Genomic DNA, 17,068 nt, shown 5'->3' with positions numbered 1-17,068 from the left:
GAGTTGATCGAGGAAGTCTCACAGCTCATCTTCGGTGGTATCCCAGGAGATGCGGCGATTGACTTGATGTCAGAGGTGACTGATGATGAAGTCCGCGATGCGATCCGGGCAGGAACCATCAATCGCTCGCTAGGACCCGACGGTCTTCCCCTCGAATTTTATCGCACCTTCCGTGATTTGTTAGAGTCCACCTTCACCTCCATCTGTCGGAAACTGATGTCTCCGGAAGTACCTGTGCCTGACGATTTCATGGAAGGAATTATTATTCCTGTACATAAACCGCATGGTGGAAACAATATCAGTGATTATCGGCCCCTCACCCTCCTTAACAGTGATATGAAAATCTTCACTCGCCTTTTGGCGGCACGACTTAAAAACGTTGCCCGATATGTTGTGTCGCCAGACCAAGCATCTTTGGGAGGGGATAATAATATCCGCACGGCTTTATGCCGCTATAGGGATATGATCGCCGTTACCCAGGAACAACCCCTCTCTGGGGCACGTGTGTCTTTGGACTTTGGTCAAGCTTTTGATAGGGTTGATCATTCGTTCCTTACGGCCGTTCTCCACCATACGGGTTTCCTAGTCGCCATTATCGCGGTACTGATGAGCCTTCTGCGGGGTGCCTCATCCATGATTTTGTACAATGGAAGACTCACTCCTCCGATAAAAATAGGTCGATCCGTACGTCAAGGTTGCCCTCTATCAGCGATTTTGTACGCCTTTTCCTTGGAATCCTTGCTGTGTGGACTAAGACAACGTTTGGTCGGGTTGTCCATAGATCGCTACCGATTCTGTTGCACGGCCTATGCTGACGATGTAGTCATCTGTTTACGTAATGCCGACGAGGTTCTAGCGGTTTTGACGTGGGTAGCAACTTACGGTGGGGCGTCGGGTAGCTCTTTAAACGTACGTAAGTCACAAGTTATGTTCACTGGCACGGGACTTCCCGTGGAGTGCGTTACACCTCTCACCACCGTTGATACCATTCGCTGTTTGGGAATAGATTTTTCATCTGATCTTAGGCGTTCAGCCACCATCAACTGCCGACGCCTCCTTTTAATGACCAGAGCAGGTCTTATGGACCATCTCCTTCGATCCCTAGATATTCTCCAACGAACTCGATATGTCAATATACAGGGTGTTACAAAAAGGTACGGCCAAACTTTCAGGAAACATTCCTCACACACAAAGGACGAAAATATGTTATGTGGACATGTGTCCGGAAACGCTTACTTTCCATGTTAGAGCTCATTTTATTACTTCTCTACAAATCACATTAATCATGGAATGGAAACACACAACAACAGAACGTACCAGCGTGACTTCAAACGCTATGTTACAGGAAATGTTCAAAATGTCCTCCGTTAGCGAGGATACATGCATCCACCCTCCGTCGCATGGAATCCCTGATGCGCTGATGCAGCCCTGGAGAATGGCGTACTGTATCACAGCCGTCCACAATACGAGCACGAAGAGTCTCTACATGTGGTACCGTGGTTGCGTAGACAAGAGCTTTCAAATGCCCCCATAAATGAAAGTCAAGGGGGTTGAGGCCAGGAGAGCGTGGAGGCCTTGGAATTGGTCCGCCTCTACCAATCCATCGGTCACCGAATCTGTTGTTGAGAAGCGTACGAACACTTCGACTGAAATCTGCAGGAGCTCCATCGGGCATGAACCACATGTTCTGTCGTGCTTGTAAAGGCACATGTTCTAGCAGCACAGGTAGAGTATCCCGTATGAAATCATGATAACGTGCTCCATTGAGCGTAGGTGGAAGAAACTAAAATGAGCTCTAACATGGAAATTAAGCGTTTCCGGACACATGTCCACATAACATCTTTTCTTTATTTGTGTGTGAGGAATGTTTCCTGAAAGTTTGGCCGTACCGTTTTGTAACACCCTGTATATATCGCATCCCGAGTTCCCCATGTAGCACAAGTCCTACCTTTTCCGCTTACTATGGCACGTCGCATGTTGGCAGCGATGGCATCTTTCGTCAGCTCTGGGCTGTTGTTCAAAGTTAACTATGCAACCCTTACTCTTCCCCTCGAACGAGGTGGGATAGGTCTGTTTCACGTTCCGGATAGAGCTCGCGCCCTATATGTCAGCTCCCAGCTGACGGTATGGATACGTTGCCCAACGAGCCTCACTGGTCTCCTCCTGTCGGCATATACGCCGGTCTCACTGTCAGCCCCAGTGATGATCTCAGATGTTCCGGATCAGTTCCATTATATACGATACTTCTTTCTTGATCTCAGTTATCTACGCCTCACCTTACCAAGACAGCTTTTACTCAAGACAAAGGCAGTATACAATGTCCTCCAATCAGGTAGTCCACCTAACCCGATTGAACAGAAGTTCCCCCAGGTTGACTGGCGTCATGTATGGCGCGCGGTGCTCGCCTGTTACCTTGATACGAATGTTCAATCTGTCTGGTACCTAACTGTCAATGGTAAGCAAATCAACCAATTTCGCCTTCATCGTATCCACCTCGCCCAGTCACCTCTATGTTCCACGTGTGGAGTGCCAGACAATGATGAACATCGGTTTGTTTGCGGACCGGCGGCGGAGGTTTGGCACTTGATTCGTCGTATTGTGGCTTTTCTAACGCGGGACATTCCGGATCGGATTACTCCGCTTTCATTATTATTTCCGGAACGTGACTATTTTCCTCGGACAAAGACCAATGCTGTGAATTGGATTCGCGCACATGCCATTCACTACCTATCTGGACAAACTGTAGGCTCTGTACTCGATTTTTGGACATACTTCAATGACCGTCATTATGTCGTTGTCCGGGAGTGCTTTCCACGACCCGCCTCGCAGCTGGAATGTGTTAAGCCAAGAGAGAAGAAGGTTTCCTGTTTGAACCAATGAACACTTCTGAACATTTGAACGGAACTCATCAGTTTCGAGAAGACGTGACTCAACATATTACCTGCGGGGCGCAGAAGGCCTCTGATCAATTACACAATAAAACTAAACAAAAAAAAACAATAAAAATAAAAATTAAATTAAGGAAAAGGAAGATTTTATTTTGTTTGTAAGGATAGCCCTAACCTTGATTTACCATATTTCCCCTGGTATATATGGGCAGCTCTCTGGAGTAGGTTTAGTCAGGAGCCAACGTCTGAAGTGGACCAGATTTTTTTTGTTATAGGATGAAAAGTGGCGGTGGCACTTAGGTTTTTTTGTAGTTCCATTTAAAAAAAAAGAAAAAGAAAAAAAATAAAAATACTTAATATAAAAAAGATGGATAGAGCGTCTACCATGTCAGTAAAAAAAAAGTGGTCAGCGGGGCAGAATGCTACGCCAAGGGGCCCGGGTTTGATTCCTGGCTGGGACGGAGATTTTCTCCGCTCAGGGACTGGTTGTTGTGTTGTCCTCATCATCATTTCACCATCATCAGTGGAAGGCAACGGGAAACCACCACTGGAATCACTTCCCTAGACGCTCATGTGGTGGACATCTCTGAAGAGGCATCCCCCATGACAAGACCTGCCGTAACGCAGAACACAACTTTTTTTTTGTGCGTACAAATGTCGTATTTCACATCTGACACAATATGTCATAATTTTGCAAACATAGTGCTCAGGCATAGCCATTCATAGTAGTATGAATTTTGAAACTGTATTGTTGCATGTCTTAAACGTTAGTGCTTTTCTCATTTCATACGCATTGGTATTGTGTGCATGATATTTTTTCTCTTATCTTCTGTGGTTTTGAATTTATGTTTTCAAACTACTATTGAAGGCTTAATTCTTACATTAACTTTGTATGTTGGTAGATTAGTGTCAGATAATTCTAGTATTTCCATTTTTAATTGTGGTTACATGTTATTGTTACTTCCATAAATACTTTGTCGCTCTGTCACCTATCTTTGTTGTTGTGGCCGCCACACTTTTCGTTCAAGAATACAATTACCACCCATGAGTTGGCCCACCAGTTAGCTTCATTTGCTCATAGTATTACACTCCTGGAAATGGAAAAAAGAACACATTGACACCGGTGTGTCAGACCCACCATACTTGCTCCGGACACTGCGAGAGGGCTGTACAAGCAATGATCACCCGCACGGCACAGCGGACACACCAGGAACCGCGGTGTTGGCCGTCGAATGGCGCTAGCTGTCAGCATTTGTGCACCGCCGCCGTCAGTGTCAGCCAGTTTGCCGTGGCATACGGAGCTCCATCGCAGTCTTTAACACTGGTAGCATGCCGCGACAGCGTTGACGTGAACCGTATGTGCAGTTGACGGACTTTGAGCGAGGGCGTATAGTGGGCATGCGGGCGGCCGGGTGGACGTACCGCCGAATTGCTCAACACGTGGGGCGTGAGGTCTCCACAGTACATCGATGTTGTCGCCAGTGGTCGGCGGAAGTTGCACGTGCCCGTCGACCTGGGACCGGACCGCAGCGACGCACGGATGCACACCAAGACCGTAGGATGCTACGCAGTGCCGTAGGGGACCGCACCGCCACTTCCCAGCAAATTAGGCACACTGTTGCTCCTGGGTATCGGCGAGGACCATTCGCAACCGTCTCCATGAAGCTGGGCTACGGTCCCGCACACCGTTAGGCCGTCTTCCGCTCACGCCCCAACATCGTGCAGCCCGCCTCCAGTGGTGTCGCGACAGGCGTGAATGGAGGGACGAATGGAGACGTGTCGTCCTCAGCGATGAGAGTCGCTTCTGCCTTGGTGCCAATGATGGTCGTATGCGTGTTTGGCACCGTGCAGGTGAGCGCCACAATCAGGACTGCATACGACCGAGGCACACAGGGCCAACACCCGGCATCATGGTGTGGGGAGCGATCTCCTACATTGGTCGTACACCTCTGGTGATCATCGAGGGGACACTGAATAGTGCACGGTACATCCAAAACGTCATCGAACCAATCGTTCTACCATTCCTAGACCGGCAAGGGAACTTGCTGTTCCAACAGGACAATGCACGTCCGCATGTATCCCGTGCCACCCAACGTGCTCTAGAAGGTGTAAGTCAACTACCCTGGCCAGCACGATCTCCGGATCTGTCCCCCATTGAGCATGTTTGGGACTGGATGAAGCGTCGTCTCACGCGGTCTGCACATCCAGCACGAACGCTGGTCCAACTGAGGCGCCAGGTGGAAATGGCATGGCAAGCCGTTCCACAGAACTACATCCAGCATCTCTACGATCGTCTCCATGGGAGAATAGCAGCCTGCATTGCTGCGAAAGGTGGATATACACTGTACTAGTGCCGACATTGTGCATGTTCTGTTGCCTGTGTCTATGTGCCTGTGGTTCTGTCAGTGTGATCATGTGATGTATCTGACCCCAGGAATGTGTCAATAAAGTTTCCCCTTCCTGGGACAATGAATTCACGGTGTTCTTATTTCAATTTCCACGAGTGTAGATTCACGTTTGATTGGTAAAATGACTATACTTATATAAGAATGGGAGTATGCTGTGTTCTGTAGTCACTAGTGATATGTCTATGACTGTCCACCCCAATAGCTGAGCGGTCAGCGCGTTGGAATGCAACGCACGGGGACACGGGTTCGATTCCCGGTTGGGTTGGGAGATATTTCTCCCCTCAGGAACTGGGTGTTGTGCCGTCCTCATCATTATTTCATCCCCATTGTCAACGCGTAAGTCGCCCATTGTATCGTCGCACTCAATAAGACTTGCGCTTGGCGCACTGACGCCATAGGATCCTTTCCATTTTCATTTTGTCTATGACTGACCAGGTTAACCTGTTCAGTTTAGCCTACAGCCTATTGAGGACTTACTGTCTCGGTGGGCTCCTACTTGTAGCCGTATGTTATGCCACTTCTGTTCAGGTCGGGCGGTAAGGAGGCGCTGCAGTAAGCGAACGTTTCGCCTCCTGGCTCAGTGGCAAATCATGGTGTAACAATTCAGTTCGTACCATCATTATATTTCAGGTAAGGTAAGCTAAAGGTTTCTTCAACTCTAAAGGTTTGCTTAATCACCTTAGTGTTAAATTAAGCATGGGGCTATTGGAGCTGCTATGCCCTTATTTTCCTCCAGCCTTTAAACTGACTTAATCAGCCAGTTATACTTGGATCTACAATTTTACGTAGACTCTGAAACAAGGTACAACTTTCGATTTTTCACACGCAGTGACCGTTGGCAGAGATGAAGTGATAAGTATCAGAAAAAATCCTTGGATTGACTGGAAAGTGAACTCCAAACGTTTCAATTTGTTCTCTGACACTTGCCATCTGAGTCTCTTTTACGTTTAACATTAAGTGGAAATATGAAATTGCAGTGAGTCCCCTCATACTCTACACCCAGAACCTTAATGCACAATCGCACAAGAATGAGGCCTACAGGTGATCTTTGTACTGTATTTGACACACACTGACTCATTACATGTGTCTTGGCTTGAGCCTCAACAGCGTCGCAAAACTTAAAAAGGTCTTGTGTTTTAATCAAAACAGCACAGTTCCAAATATACACTGGTGGAAGAACAATCGCAACACAAAAAAGTGATTCAAGTTAAATAAATAAGTTAATTAATTAATTAATTAATTAAAGTTGAATAATAAAATATTCGGAATACATTTGCCTGGGTAACATACTTAAGCGATTAGAATTGCAAGATCACAGGTTATGTGACCGTGAGATAAGCCATTCAGATGTAGTTCAAATGGCTCTGAGCACTATGGGACTTAACTTCTGAGGTCATCAGTCACCTAGAACTTAGAACTACATAAATGTAATTAACCTAAGGACATCACACACACCCATGCCCGAGGCAGGATTCGAACCTGCGACCGTAGCGGTCGCGCGGTTCCAGGCTGTAGCGCCTAGAACCGCTCGACCACCCCGGCCGGCCATTCAGATGTGGCATGCTAGTGCAATTGGAAACGGTCTAACCTCCAGAATGTTGAATGGAAGCATGAAAACGAAAATGCATTGTGTTGTAAAAGTGCTGAATGTCGGTTTGTGGGATGGAGTTCCATGCCTGTTGCACATGTTCGGTCAGTACAGGGACGGTTATTGTTGTTTGTGGATGACGCTGGCGTTGTCGTCCGATGAAGGACCATATGCGCCCAATTGGAGACAGATCTGGTGATCTAGCAGGACAAGAAAACATGCGAACACTCCGCAGAGCATGTTGGGTTACAAATGTGGTATATGGTCGAGCATTATCCAGTTGGAAAACACCTCCTGGAACGTTGTTCATGAATGACAGCACAACAGGTCGCATCACCTGGCTGATGTACAAATTTGCAGTCAGGGTTCGTGAGATAACCACGAGGGTGCTCCTTCTGTCTTACGAAATGGCACTCCAGACCATAACTCCAGGTGTATGTCCAGTGTGTTTAGCACGCAGACGGGTTGGTTGCAGGCCCTAAACTGACCTCCTTCTAGCCAATACACGGCCCTTATTTGCACAGAGGCAGAACCAGCTTCCATCAGAAAACACAACAGGTCTTATCCAATGAGCTCTTGCTTCACACCACTGGAGTCGAAACTGTCTGTGGTTTGGGTCAGTGGAATGCACGCTAACAGGACGTCTGTCTCGGAGGCGTCCTTGACATTTCGTTGTGTCTACATCTACATCCATACTCCGCAAACCACCTGACGGTGTGTGGCGGAGGGTACCCTGAGTACCTTTATCGGTTCTCCCTTCTATTCCAGTCTCGTATTGTTCGTGGAAAGAAGGATTGTCGGTATGCCTCTGTGTGGACTCTAATCCCTTAGATTTTATCCTCATGGTCTCTTCGCGAGATATACGTAGGAGGGAGCAATATACTACTTGCCTCCTCGGTGAACGTATGTTGTCGAAACATCAACAAAAGCCCGTAGCGAGCTACAGAGCGTCTCTCCTGCAGAATCTTCCACTGGAGTTTATCTGTCATCTCCGTAACGCTTTCGCGATTACTAAATGATCCTGTAACGAAGCGCGCTTCTCTCCGTTGGATCTTCTCTCCCTCTTCCATCAACCCTATCTGGTACGGATACCACACTGCTGAGCAGTATTCAAGCAGTGGGCGAACAAGCGTACTGTAACCTACTTCCTTTGTTTTCGGATTGCATTTCATTAGGATTCTTCCAATGAATCTCAGTCCGGCATCTGCTTTACCGACGATCAACTTTATATGATCATTCAATTTTAAATCACTCCTAATGCGTACTCCCAGATAATTTATGGAATTAACTGCTTCCAGTTGCTGACCTGCTATATTGTAGCTAAATGATAAGGGATCATTCTTTCTATGTATTCGCAGCACATTACACTTGTCTACATTGAGATTCAGTTGCCATTCCCTGCACCATGCGTCAATTCGTTGCAGATCCTCCTGCATTTCAGTACAATTTTCCATTGTTACAACCTCTCGATATACCACAGTATCATCCGCAAAATGCCTCAGTGAACTTCAGATGTCATCCACAGGGTCATTTATGTATATTGTGAATAGCAACGGTCCTACGACACTCCCCTGCGGCACATCTGAAATCACTCTTACTTCGGAAGACATCTCTCCACTGAGAATGACATGCTGCTTTCAGTTATCTAGGAACTATTCAAACCAATCACACAATTGCTCTGATAGTCCATATGCTCTTACTTTGTTCATTAAATGACTGTGGGGAACTGTACCTAACGCCTTGCGGAAGTCAAGAAACACGGCATCTACGTGGGAACCCGTGTCTATGGCCCTCTGAGTCTCGTGGACGAATAGCGCCAGCTGGGTTTCACACGATCGTCTTTTCCGAAACCCATGCTGATTCCTACAGAGTAGATTTCTAGTCTCCAGAAAAGTCATTATACTCGACCATAATACGTGTTCCAAAATTCTACAACTGATAGACGTTAGAGATATAGGTCTATAGTTCTGCACATCTGTTCGACGTCCCTTCTTGGAAACGGGGATTATCTGTGCCCTTTTTCAATCCTTGGGAACACTACGCTCTACTAGAGACCTACGGTACACCGCTGCAAGAAGGGGGCAAGTTCCTTCGCGTACTCTGTGTAAAATCGGACTGGTCTCCCATCAGGTCCAGCGGCCTTTTCTCTTTCGAGCGATTTTAATTGTTTCTCTATCCCTCTGTCGTCTATTTCGATATCTATCATTCAGTCGTCTGGGCGACAATCTAGAAAAAGAACTACAGTGCAGTCTTCGTCAGTGAAACACTGTTCCGTAGCTGCTGCTCAAATTGCTGCTGCAGATGTACAACGCGCCAGACCTGTAGCCGAACACGATGATTTTCCCTCTCGGTGGTGCCACGTGGCCGTCCAGAGCTCGGTCTTCTGGTGACTATACGTTCTCGTGATCACAGTTGCCAGCAATAATATACAGTGTCTAAATTCCTGCCAAGTTTTTCTGCAACATTACAAAAGGAATATCCAGCTTCTCGTAGCTATATTTCACGATCTCCTTGAAACTCAGTGAGATATCGATAACGGCGTCTTTGTCTTCCTAAAGGCATTCTTGGCTAACATCAGCTCACCATGTCCAATCTCGAAGGTAACTAATGCTCTCGACTGTTACAGCGGGTATGTAAAGCAAACCTGACTTGCATCCTCGCCAACGGCCTTGCCGCAGTGGTAACACCGGTTCCCGTCAGATCACAGAAATTAAGCGATGTCGGTCTGGGCTGGCACTTGGATGGTTGACCATACGGTCTGCCGAGCGCTGTTGGCAAGCGGGGTGCACTCAGCCCTTGTGGAGCAAACTGAGGAGCTACTTGATTGAGAAGTAGCGGCTCCGGTCTCGGAAACCGACATACGGCCGGGAGAGCGGTGTGCTGACCACATGCCCCTCCATATCCGCATCCAGTGATTCCTGTGGTGTGAGGATGACACGGCGGCCGGTCGGTACCGTTGGGCCTTCATGGCCTGTTCGGGAGGAGTTTAGTAGTTTAGTTGACTTGCATCCTCATACTGGCGTTACTAGCGCCACTCTTATGCGAACGTAACGAAGTTTGAATAGACACCATATTTCAGCTTTCGCCGGTCGGGGTGGCCGCGCGGTTCTAGGCGCTACAGTCTGGAACTGCACGACCGCTACAGTCGCAGGTTGGAATCCTGCCTCGGGCATGGATGTATGTGATGTCCTTAGGTTAGTTAGGTTTAAGTAGTTGTACGTCTAGGGGAGTGACGACCTCAGAAGTTAGGTCCCCATAGTGCTCAGACCCATTTTCTTTTTCAACTTTCAACTATCGTTTATGTCGCACAACTCCTTCGTGTTGCAATTCCTTTTCCGTCAGTGTATGCGGAAAATGAGACATAACCAGTTTCCTAAAGTAATTTTACTATAGTAGTTAATCAACTATTTCTTGTATTTTTCAAGTCTTCTTTATCCTCTTCACAGGCCTTAAAATGTTATATTTTACCATGTGCTGAGTCACACTATATGTCTCATTTGTTGTCACGTTTCAGTCGGCTCTGCCATTCTACCTGTCGCACATGTTTGCTGGCGTGTCTGTGGACACTATTGCTCACTTCGCACAGATTATTAAGTCAGGTAAGTGGCAATTTTTTCCTCTCACAGCTTCTGTACTGACACCATAGTACAAATACACATCACACCTAAATTTCGTCACCTAATTTTTAAAAGAGATTAATTCTACAATGAATCCATCGTTTACCTTTTCTCTTGCCTCCTCAAGTTCTTAATAACTTATATAATTTGTGACCGGCAATATATCTTCTATTATCTTCTTGCAGGTATTCTTTTTCATATCGTATGTTCAGTGTCAAAAAAATTACAGAACTAAATTAGGTATCGCACTGACAAGAATATAACTTATTAATTTAGTCTGGTATAATATATACTAACATTTCCAGGGGCAGATGTGGACTCTCGCCACAATTTATTGTTTATGAATTGTAGATTAAAATTGAAGAAACTGCAAAAAGGTATGAATTTAAGGAGATGGGACCTGGATAAACTGAATGAACCAGAGTTTGTTGAGAGTTTCGAGGGAGCATTCGGGATCGAGTGAGAAGAACAGAGGAAAGGAGTACAGTAGAATGAATTTAATTGATGAAAGGAGAAAATATAAAAATGCAGTGAATGTAGGAGGCGAAAGGGAACACAAACGTCTCAAAAATGAGAACGACAGGAAGTACAAATTGGCCAAGCAGGAATGGCTGGAGGACAAATGTAGGAATGTAGAAGCATATATCACTAGAGATGAGATAGATCCCGCCTAGAGGAAAATTAAAGAGACCTTTGTAGAAAAGAGAACCACCTCTGTGGGTATCAAAAGCTCAGATGAAAAACCAGTCCTAAGCAAAGAAGGGAAAGCAGAAAGGTGGAAGGAGTATATAGAGTGTCTATACAAGGAAGATGCACTTGAGGGCAATATTACGGAAATGGAAGAGGACGTAGAGGAAGATGGGATGGGACACATGATACTGCTTGAAGAATTTGACAGAGCACTGAAAGATCAGAGTCCAAATAAGGCACAGGGAGTAGACAACATTCCGTTACAGCTACTGATAGCCTTAGGAGAGCCAACCATGACAAAACTGGTGAGCAAGATGTATGAGGCAGGCGAAATACCCGCAGACTTCAAGATGAAGGATATTATAATTCCAGTTTCAAAGAAAGCAGGTGCTGACAGGTGTGAAAATTACCGAACTACCAGTCATACTAACACGAACCCTTTACAGAAGAATGGAAAAACTGCTAGAGGCCGACCTCGGGGAGGATCAGTTTGGATTCCAGAGAAATCTGGGAACGCGCGAGGTAATACTGACCCTACGACTTCTCATGGAGGACAGGTTAAGGAAAGGCAAATGTACGTTTATAGCATTTATAGACTTAGAGAAAACTTTTGTCACTGTTGACTGGAATACTCTCTTACAAATTCTAAAGGTGGCAGGGGTCAAATACAGGGAACAAAAGGCTATTTACAATTTGTGCAGTAACCAGATGGCAGTTATAAGAGCTGAGGAGCATGAAAGGGAAGCAGTGATTGAGAAGGGAGTGAGACACGGTTGTAGCCTGTCCCCGGTGTTATTCAATCTGTATATAGAGCAATCAGCAAAGGAAACAAAAGAAATATTTGTAGCAGGAATTAAAATCAAGGGAAAAGAAATAAAAACTTTGACGTTTGCTGACGACGTTGTAATTCTGTCAGAGACAGCAAAGGACTTAGAAGAGCAGTTGAACGGAATGGACAGTGTTTTGAATGGATGATTTAAGATGAAAATCAACAAAAGCAAAACGACGATAATGGAATTGCTACTTGGGCAGCAAAATAATTGATAATAGTCGAAGAAGAGAGGATATAAAATGTTGGCTGGCAATGACAAGGAAAGCGTTTCTGAAGAAGAGAAATGTGTTAACATCGAGTATAGATTTCAGTGTCAGGAAATCTTTTCTGAAAGTATTTGTGTGGAGTGTAGCCTTCTATAGAAGTGAAACATGGACGATAAACAGTCTAGACAAGAAGAGAATAGAAGCTCCTGAAGTGTGGTGCTACAGAGAAATGCTGAAGATTAGATGGACAGATGATGTAATTAACGAGGAGGTACAGAATAGAACTGGGAAGAAAAGAAAATTGTGGTACAACTTGACTAGAGGAAGTGATCGGTTGGTAGGACACACTCTGAGGCATGAAGGGATCACCAGTTTAGTACTGGAGGGGAGCGTGAAGGGAAAAGATCGTAGAGGGAGACCAAGAGATGAATACACTAAGCAGATTCAGAAGGATGTAGGTTGCGAGTAGTTACTGGGAGATGAAGAGGCTTACACAGGATGGAGTAGCATGGAGAACTGCATGAAACCAGTCTTTGGACTGAAGACCATAGCAATGTGTGTGTGTGTGTGTGTGTGTGTGTGTGTGTGTGTGTGTGTGTGTGTATCGTTAAGTGCGGTTTGATGTGCATGATGACCTGCAGATAATCGGCAGTTGATGCAGGAACTGGCAGTTGAACCCCAATTTGAATAAACTTAAGGTATTGGACGTAAACAGGTGGGGACTGAAAATGGAACATCCGTAATGCACATATGAGTTTGTATTTGGAAGAAATTAAAGAGATCGACAGCAAAAAAGTATTTGTACGGAAAACCAGACACAGGCAACTCCACATACATCTTGCAAAATGAACGCGGTGGAAAAAATCAGAGAAATTGGAGCTCATGCCAATATTTCTTCCCACACAACATTTGGAATGAAATAGAAAAAGGAAGAGATAGACGAACTGATAGTGGTACTCAAAGTATCTTCTACCACACCCAATAGGTTGTAACGTCGTTCCATCTGCTCTTCCATGGGTAACTGGACTCCGAATATGATTAACTTTACAAAATTGTTAAGGCTTTCGTGGCCACTTGTTGACAAACTGCCTATTGGCTTCTGTTTCGGGTTTTTCGACCGACGTTCCTCTAATGATTTTTCTAATGATTATTCAGACGTTTCGCCAGCACGAGTGGCTGGCATTGTCAAAGCTTCACCCTCCATTGCCAATGGTGAACTGGAGCCGAGCTCGCGGCCGCAGACTATATGTACCTGGCGCGTCAACGTCCGATGGCTTCTCCGCGGTCATTACCGGTGCGGTTCTCCTCTTGCTACCTGCGACGGTCGTTCGCTGCAGTACGGGAAGCCAGGATCCGTTTACCTTAAGGCTTTCCTCCTTGTTCAAACTGTTCGCTTGTTTTTGTATTTCTACAGCTTCTCTGAACAAGCGCGTGTGATAGTGCTTCTCTAGAGCCAGAACTTCCGTGTCGGCGAATTTTATTACATGGTCGATCTCATTCAGTGCGTGCTCTGCCACGGCCGATTTCTCCACCTGCCCCAACCTTCAATGTTACTTACGCTCTTTGATCCTGGTGTTAGTTGACCGTCCAGTCATTCCGACATAAACTTTTCCGTATGTCCATGGTATACGGTATATTCCCGACATTGCAAGTGGGTCTCTTTTCTCCTTCGCCGATCTAAGACACTCGATCTTCCTTGTCGGTTTGAAAATCGTCTTTACGCCATGTTTGCGCAATATACGGCCGATTCTGTCCGTCACTCTGGGAATGTGTGGCAGAAAGGCCGTACTCGACATTTCTTTTTCTGGTTCCTTACTTCGCCGAGTGTTTGGCTCTGTTACCCTTCTAATATAATTTGTGGAGTACCCATTGCTCCTCAGGACAGTTTCCAGGTGTTGCATTTCTCGTTTGAGGTGTTGCGGCTCACATATTCGTCCTGCTCTCGTTACGACCTAAGGACATCACACACATCCATGCCAGACTGTAGCGCCTAGAACCGCTCGGCCACTCCGGCCGGCCGGAAGGGACAATCCATAACCGATCATCTAGTTAGACTGGAAACAGCAATACGACAGGATTTTACTTATATATTTATTTTTTATTTTACACGTCTAGTTCCGCAGGGCGAAATCGAGGATCAAATTTCCAAGGTCATGGAACGTGTCAATACATTAAAGTACAATATAAAAATAATAACAGATAAAAATAAAATGTATATGAACACAAAAAAAAACAAAATGAACAATATAACACGGGAATCAGCTTGATTTTGAAGGAACTTCTCGACAGAACAGAAGGAGTGACCAATGAGAAAACTCATCAGTTCCGATTTTAAAGCACGTGGATTACTGCTAAGATTTTTTAATCCTTGTGGTAGCTTATTGAAAATGAATGCAGCTGTATCCTGCACACCTCTCTGCACAATAGTCAATGAAGTATTAACTGAGTGAAAGCTGCTAATACTTCGGAATAAGCTTATATTGTTAACAAGAAACAACAGTAAAGAAAATAAATATTAAGAGACCAATTTCAGAATACCTAGGTTAATGAACAGGGGTCGACAAGAGTTTCGTGAACTTACACCACTTATTGTCTGAACCGTCCGTTTCTGGCAATGAGCCAAAAATATCCTTCGAGAATGTGAAGAGTTACCCCAAAATATAATACCATGCGCCATAAGCAAATGAAAATAAGCGAAGTAGATTACTTTTAGTGCCGAACGATCACATACTTCAGATACCGTTCGAATAGTTAAAATGGCAGTATTAAGTCTTTGAACAAGATCCTGGACGTTGGCTTTCCACGATAGTTTACTATCTATCTGAACACCTAGAAATGTTAAGTTTCACTAATCATATGCCCATTCTGTGAAATTAAAACATCGGGTTTTGTTGAATTGTGTGTTAGAAATTGTAAAAACTGAGTCTTACTGCGATTTAGCGTTAGTTTATTTTCTACAAACCATGAACTTATGAACTGCACCGTTTGAAATAGTACCAACGTTGTGCACAACGTCTTTTACTACCAAGCTAGTGTCATCAGCAAACAGATATATTTTAGAGCCTCCTGTAACACTAATCAGTTTAGTTCGTTAAACTTCTCCCCAATGTGAATACCAGCGCTCCTTCCCTCCTCCTGTGATCACAAATCTCCATGCACCCTGTAAGAGAAAGATACTGGGAAGCATTTAACAAAGTGCGTTTCCTTGATTGGTCGACCTGAAGTCCAGCACTTGTATTCCTGTTGCGCGTTTTCTTTTATAGAACCACGGACTAGATTCAGTTAATATTTCCGGGACTTCAGACGACTTTGCGTCCAGTGGAAACTAGAGGATGTTAAGAACTGCTTTGTTCAACAGGAAGCTCACGGCTACGAAAAGTCAGTGTTATAGAGCGAAAGAGCGTCAGACCGAAGATATTTAAACCTTTTGATTAGTCAATAAACAGTGAAATCTTTGAAAATTTTGCAAAGAAGGCTTTTCAACCAGGAAGGTTGCTTGACGTGTACGCTGGAGTCAAAGTGATATACTGCTGCTGGGGAATCATTTCCAGTTGGCAGATTACACCATCCAAGACGCCCACTTTCGACAGGTGCACAGAATTAACGATATCTACGATTTTTGAGGCAAAGGAAACGTGCGGCTGAGTGCCCAGAACTGAATTCGGTGTTCGAAGACGTCATCCATCGCATTAAACTGTTAGGATACGAATCTCCATTCCCATTGTGTGTGTGGTTTGATATATTCATTTCTTTTGTGTGTGTGTGTGTGTGTGTTTAAATGTGTTGTTCTTTGTAAGAGTGTGTTTTTTTTAATTTATGTGTGTGTGTGTGTGAGAGAGAGAGAGAGAGAGAGAGAGAGAGAGAGAGAGACTTTCCATCTAAAACACGTAATAATAAATACAACAAGAAAAGCAATAACGAGAATTTCTTCAGCAATAGACAACGACTGTATTAGCATAATCACTATCAAGAACTTATCCAGTAGCGTAATATATGTCTTAACACGCATATATAATTTTTCTCTCGTACATGGAATATATCCCACTTCATGGCAAAGAAGCATAGTCCGAACTATTCCTCCGCTATTGTGATGTAATTTAACATGGTACAAGTACTGAAAGCATGAGATGGTTAGAACTAACCGTGAATGCTTGTGACGTTACATCTGCAACATTCGTTGATATGACCATGTTAGAGCTTCATACATCTAGGCAGGGTGGTTGTGGCCAGACAAGTTATGGGACTACCACACGCTATGTCTAACCGCACATGTATCGTAGTGCGCAAGCACCCCATTACTTCGCCTCTTAGATTAAACATCTCTCGTTCAATCATAATGTAAACGCATGGTCTCACCTGTCCTACCTGTGCCAATGCATAAAACAAAAACATTGGCAAACTCCTTCACTGCCTCTGCTGTCAGCCTCTGGAACACCTGCCTTGCACTCTTCACACAATTCGAAGAACTGCTACTTTTAAGAAAAAGTGGAAGAAATCCTGTCATCCTGAGAGCGCTTCACCAAAACTGACGTATACAGCCCAACTTCCCCCCTGTCAGAAAGCAAAGCCACTGCACCCCTCTTCTCCCAGTTATGCTTCTTTTTCATTTCTTTTCCCAATGAGTCTCTCATCTTCTGCTCTCTTATATTCTTGAACTGTGATATCACATTCCTTTCCCTTTCTCTACCATTCCTTTCTCCATGTCCATTGCTGCTGGCACTCAATTAAAAATCTACCTTCTGTAATCTCTAATTATTGTTGTATGTACCATGTACAAATATCAACTGTGTGTAGGTTTTTCTTATCTGTACTCTTGCAATTTTTATTTTTAGAAATTTA

General features: G+C 44.8%; 1 protein-coding gene across 1 annotated transcript in view; it reads left to right on the top strand.

The window, feature by feature from the left end:
• Positions 1-17,068, top strand: part of LOC126297817 (lipase 1-like) — a 265,176-nt gene that overhangs the window by 192,164 nt on the left and 55,944 nt on the right. Inside the window, exon 6 of the mRNA XM_049989046.1 lies at positions 10,399-10,483. Coding sequence (XP_049845003.1) covers positions 10,399-10,483 — 85 coding nt within the window. The remainder of the gene's footprint in view (positions 1-10,398; positions 10,484-17,068) is intronic.

This window comes from Schistocerca gregaria, chromosome X (genome assembly GCF_023897955.1).
Source record: "Schistocerca gregaria isolate iqSchGreg1 chromosome X, iqSchGreg1.2, whole genome shotgun sequence".
In the NCBI taxonomy this organism is placed as follows: Eukaryota; Metazoa; Arthropoda; class Insecta; order Orthoptera; family Acrididae; genus Schistocerca; species Schistocerca gregaria.
This window is presented reverse-complemented; position numbering and strand designations above follow the sequence as displayed.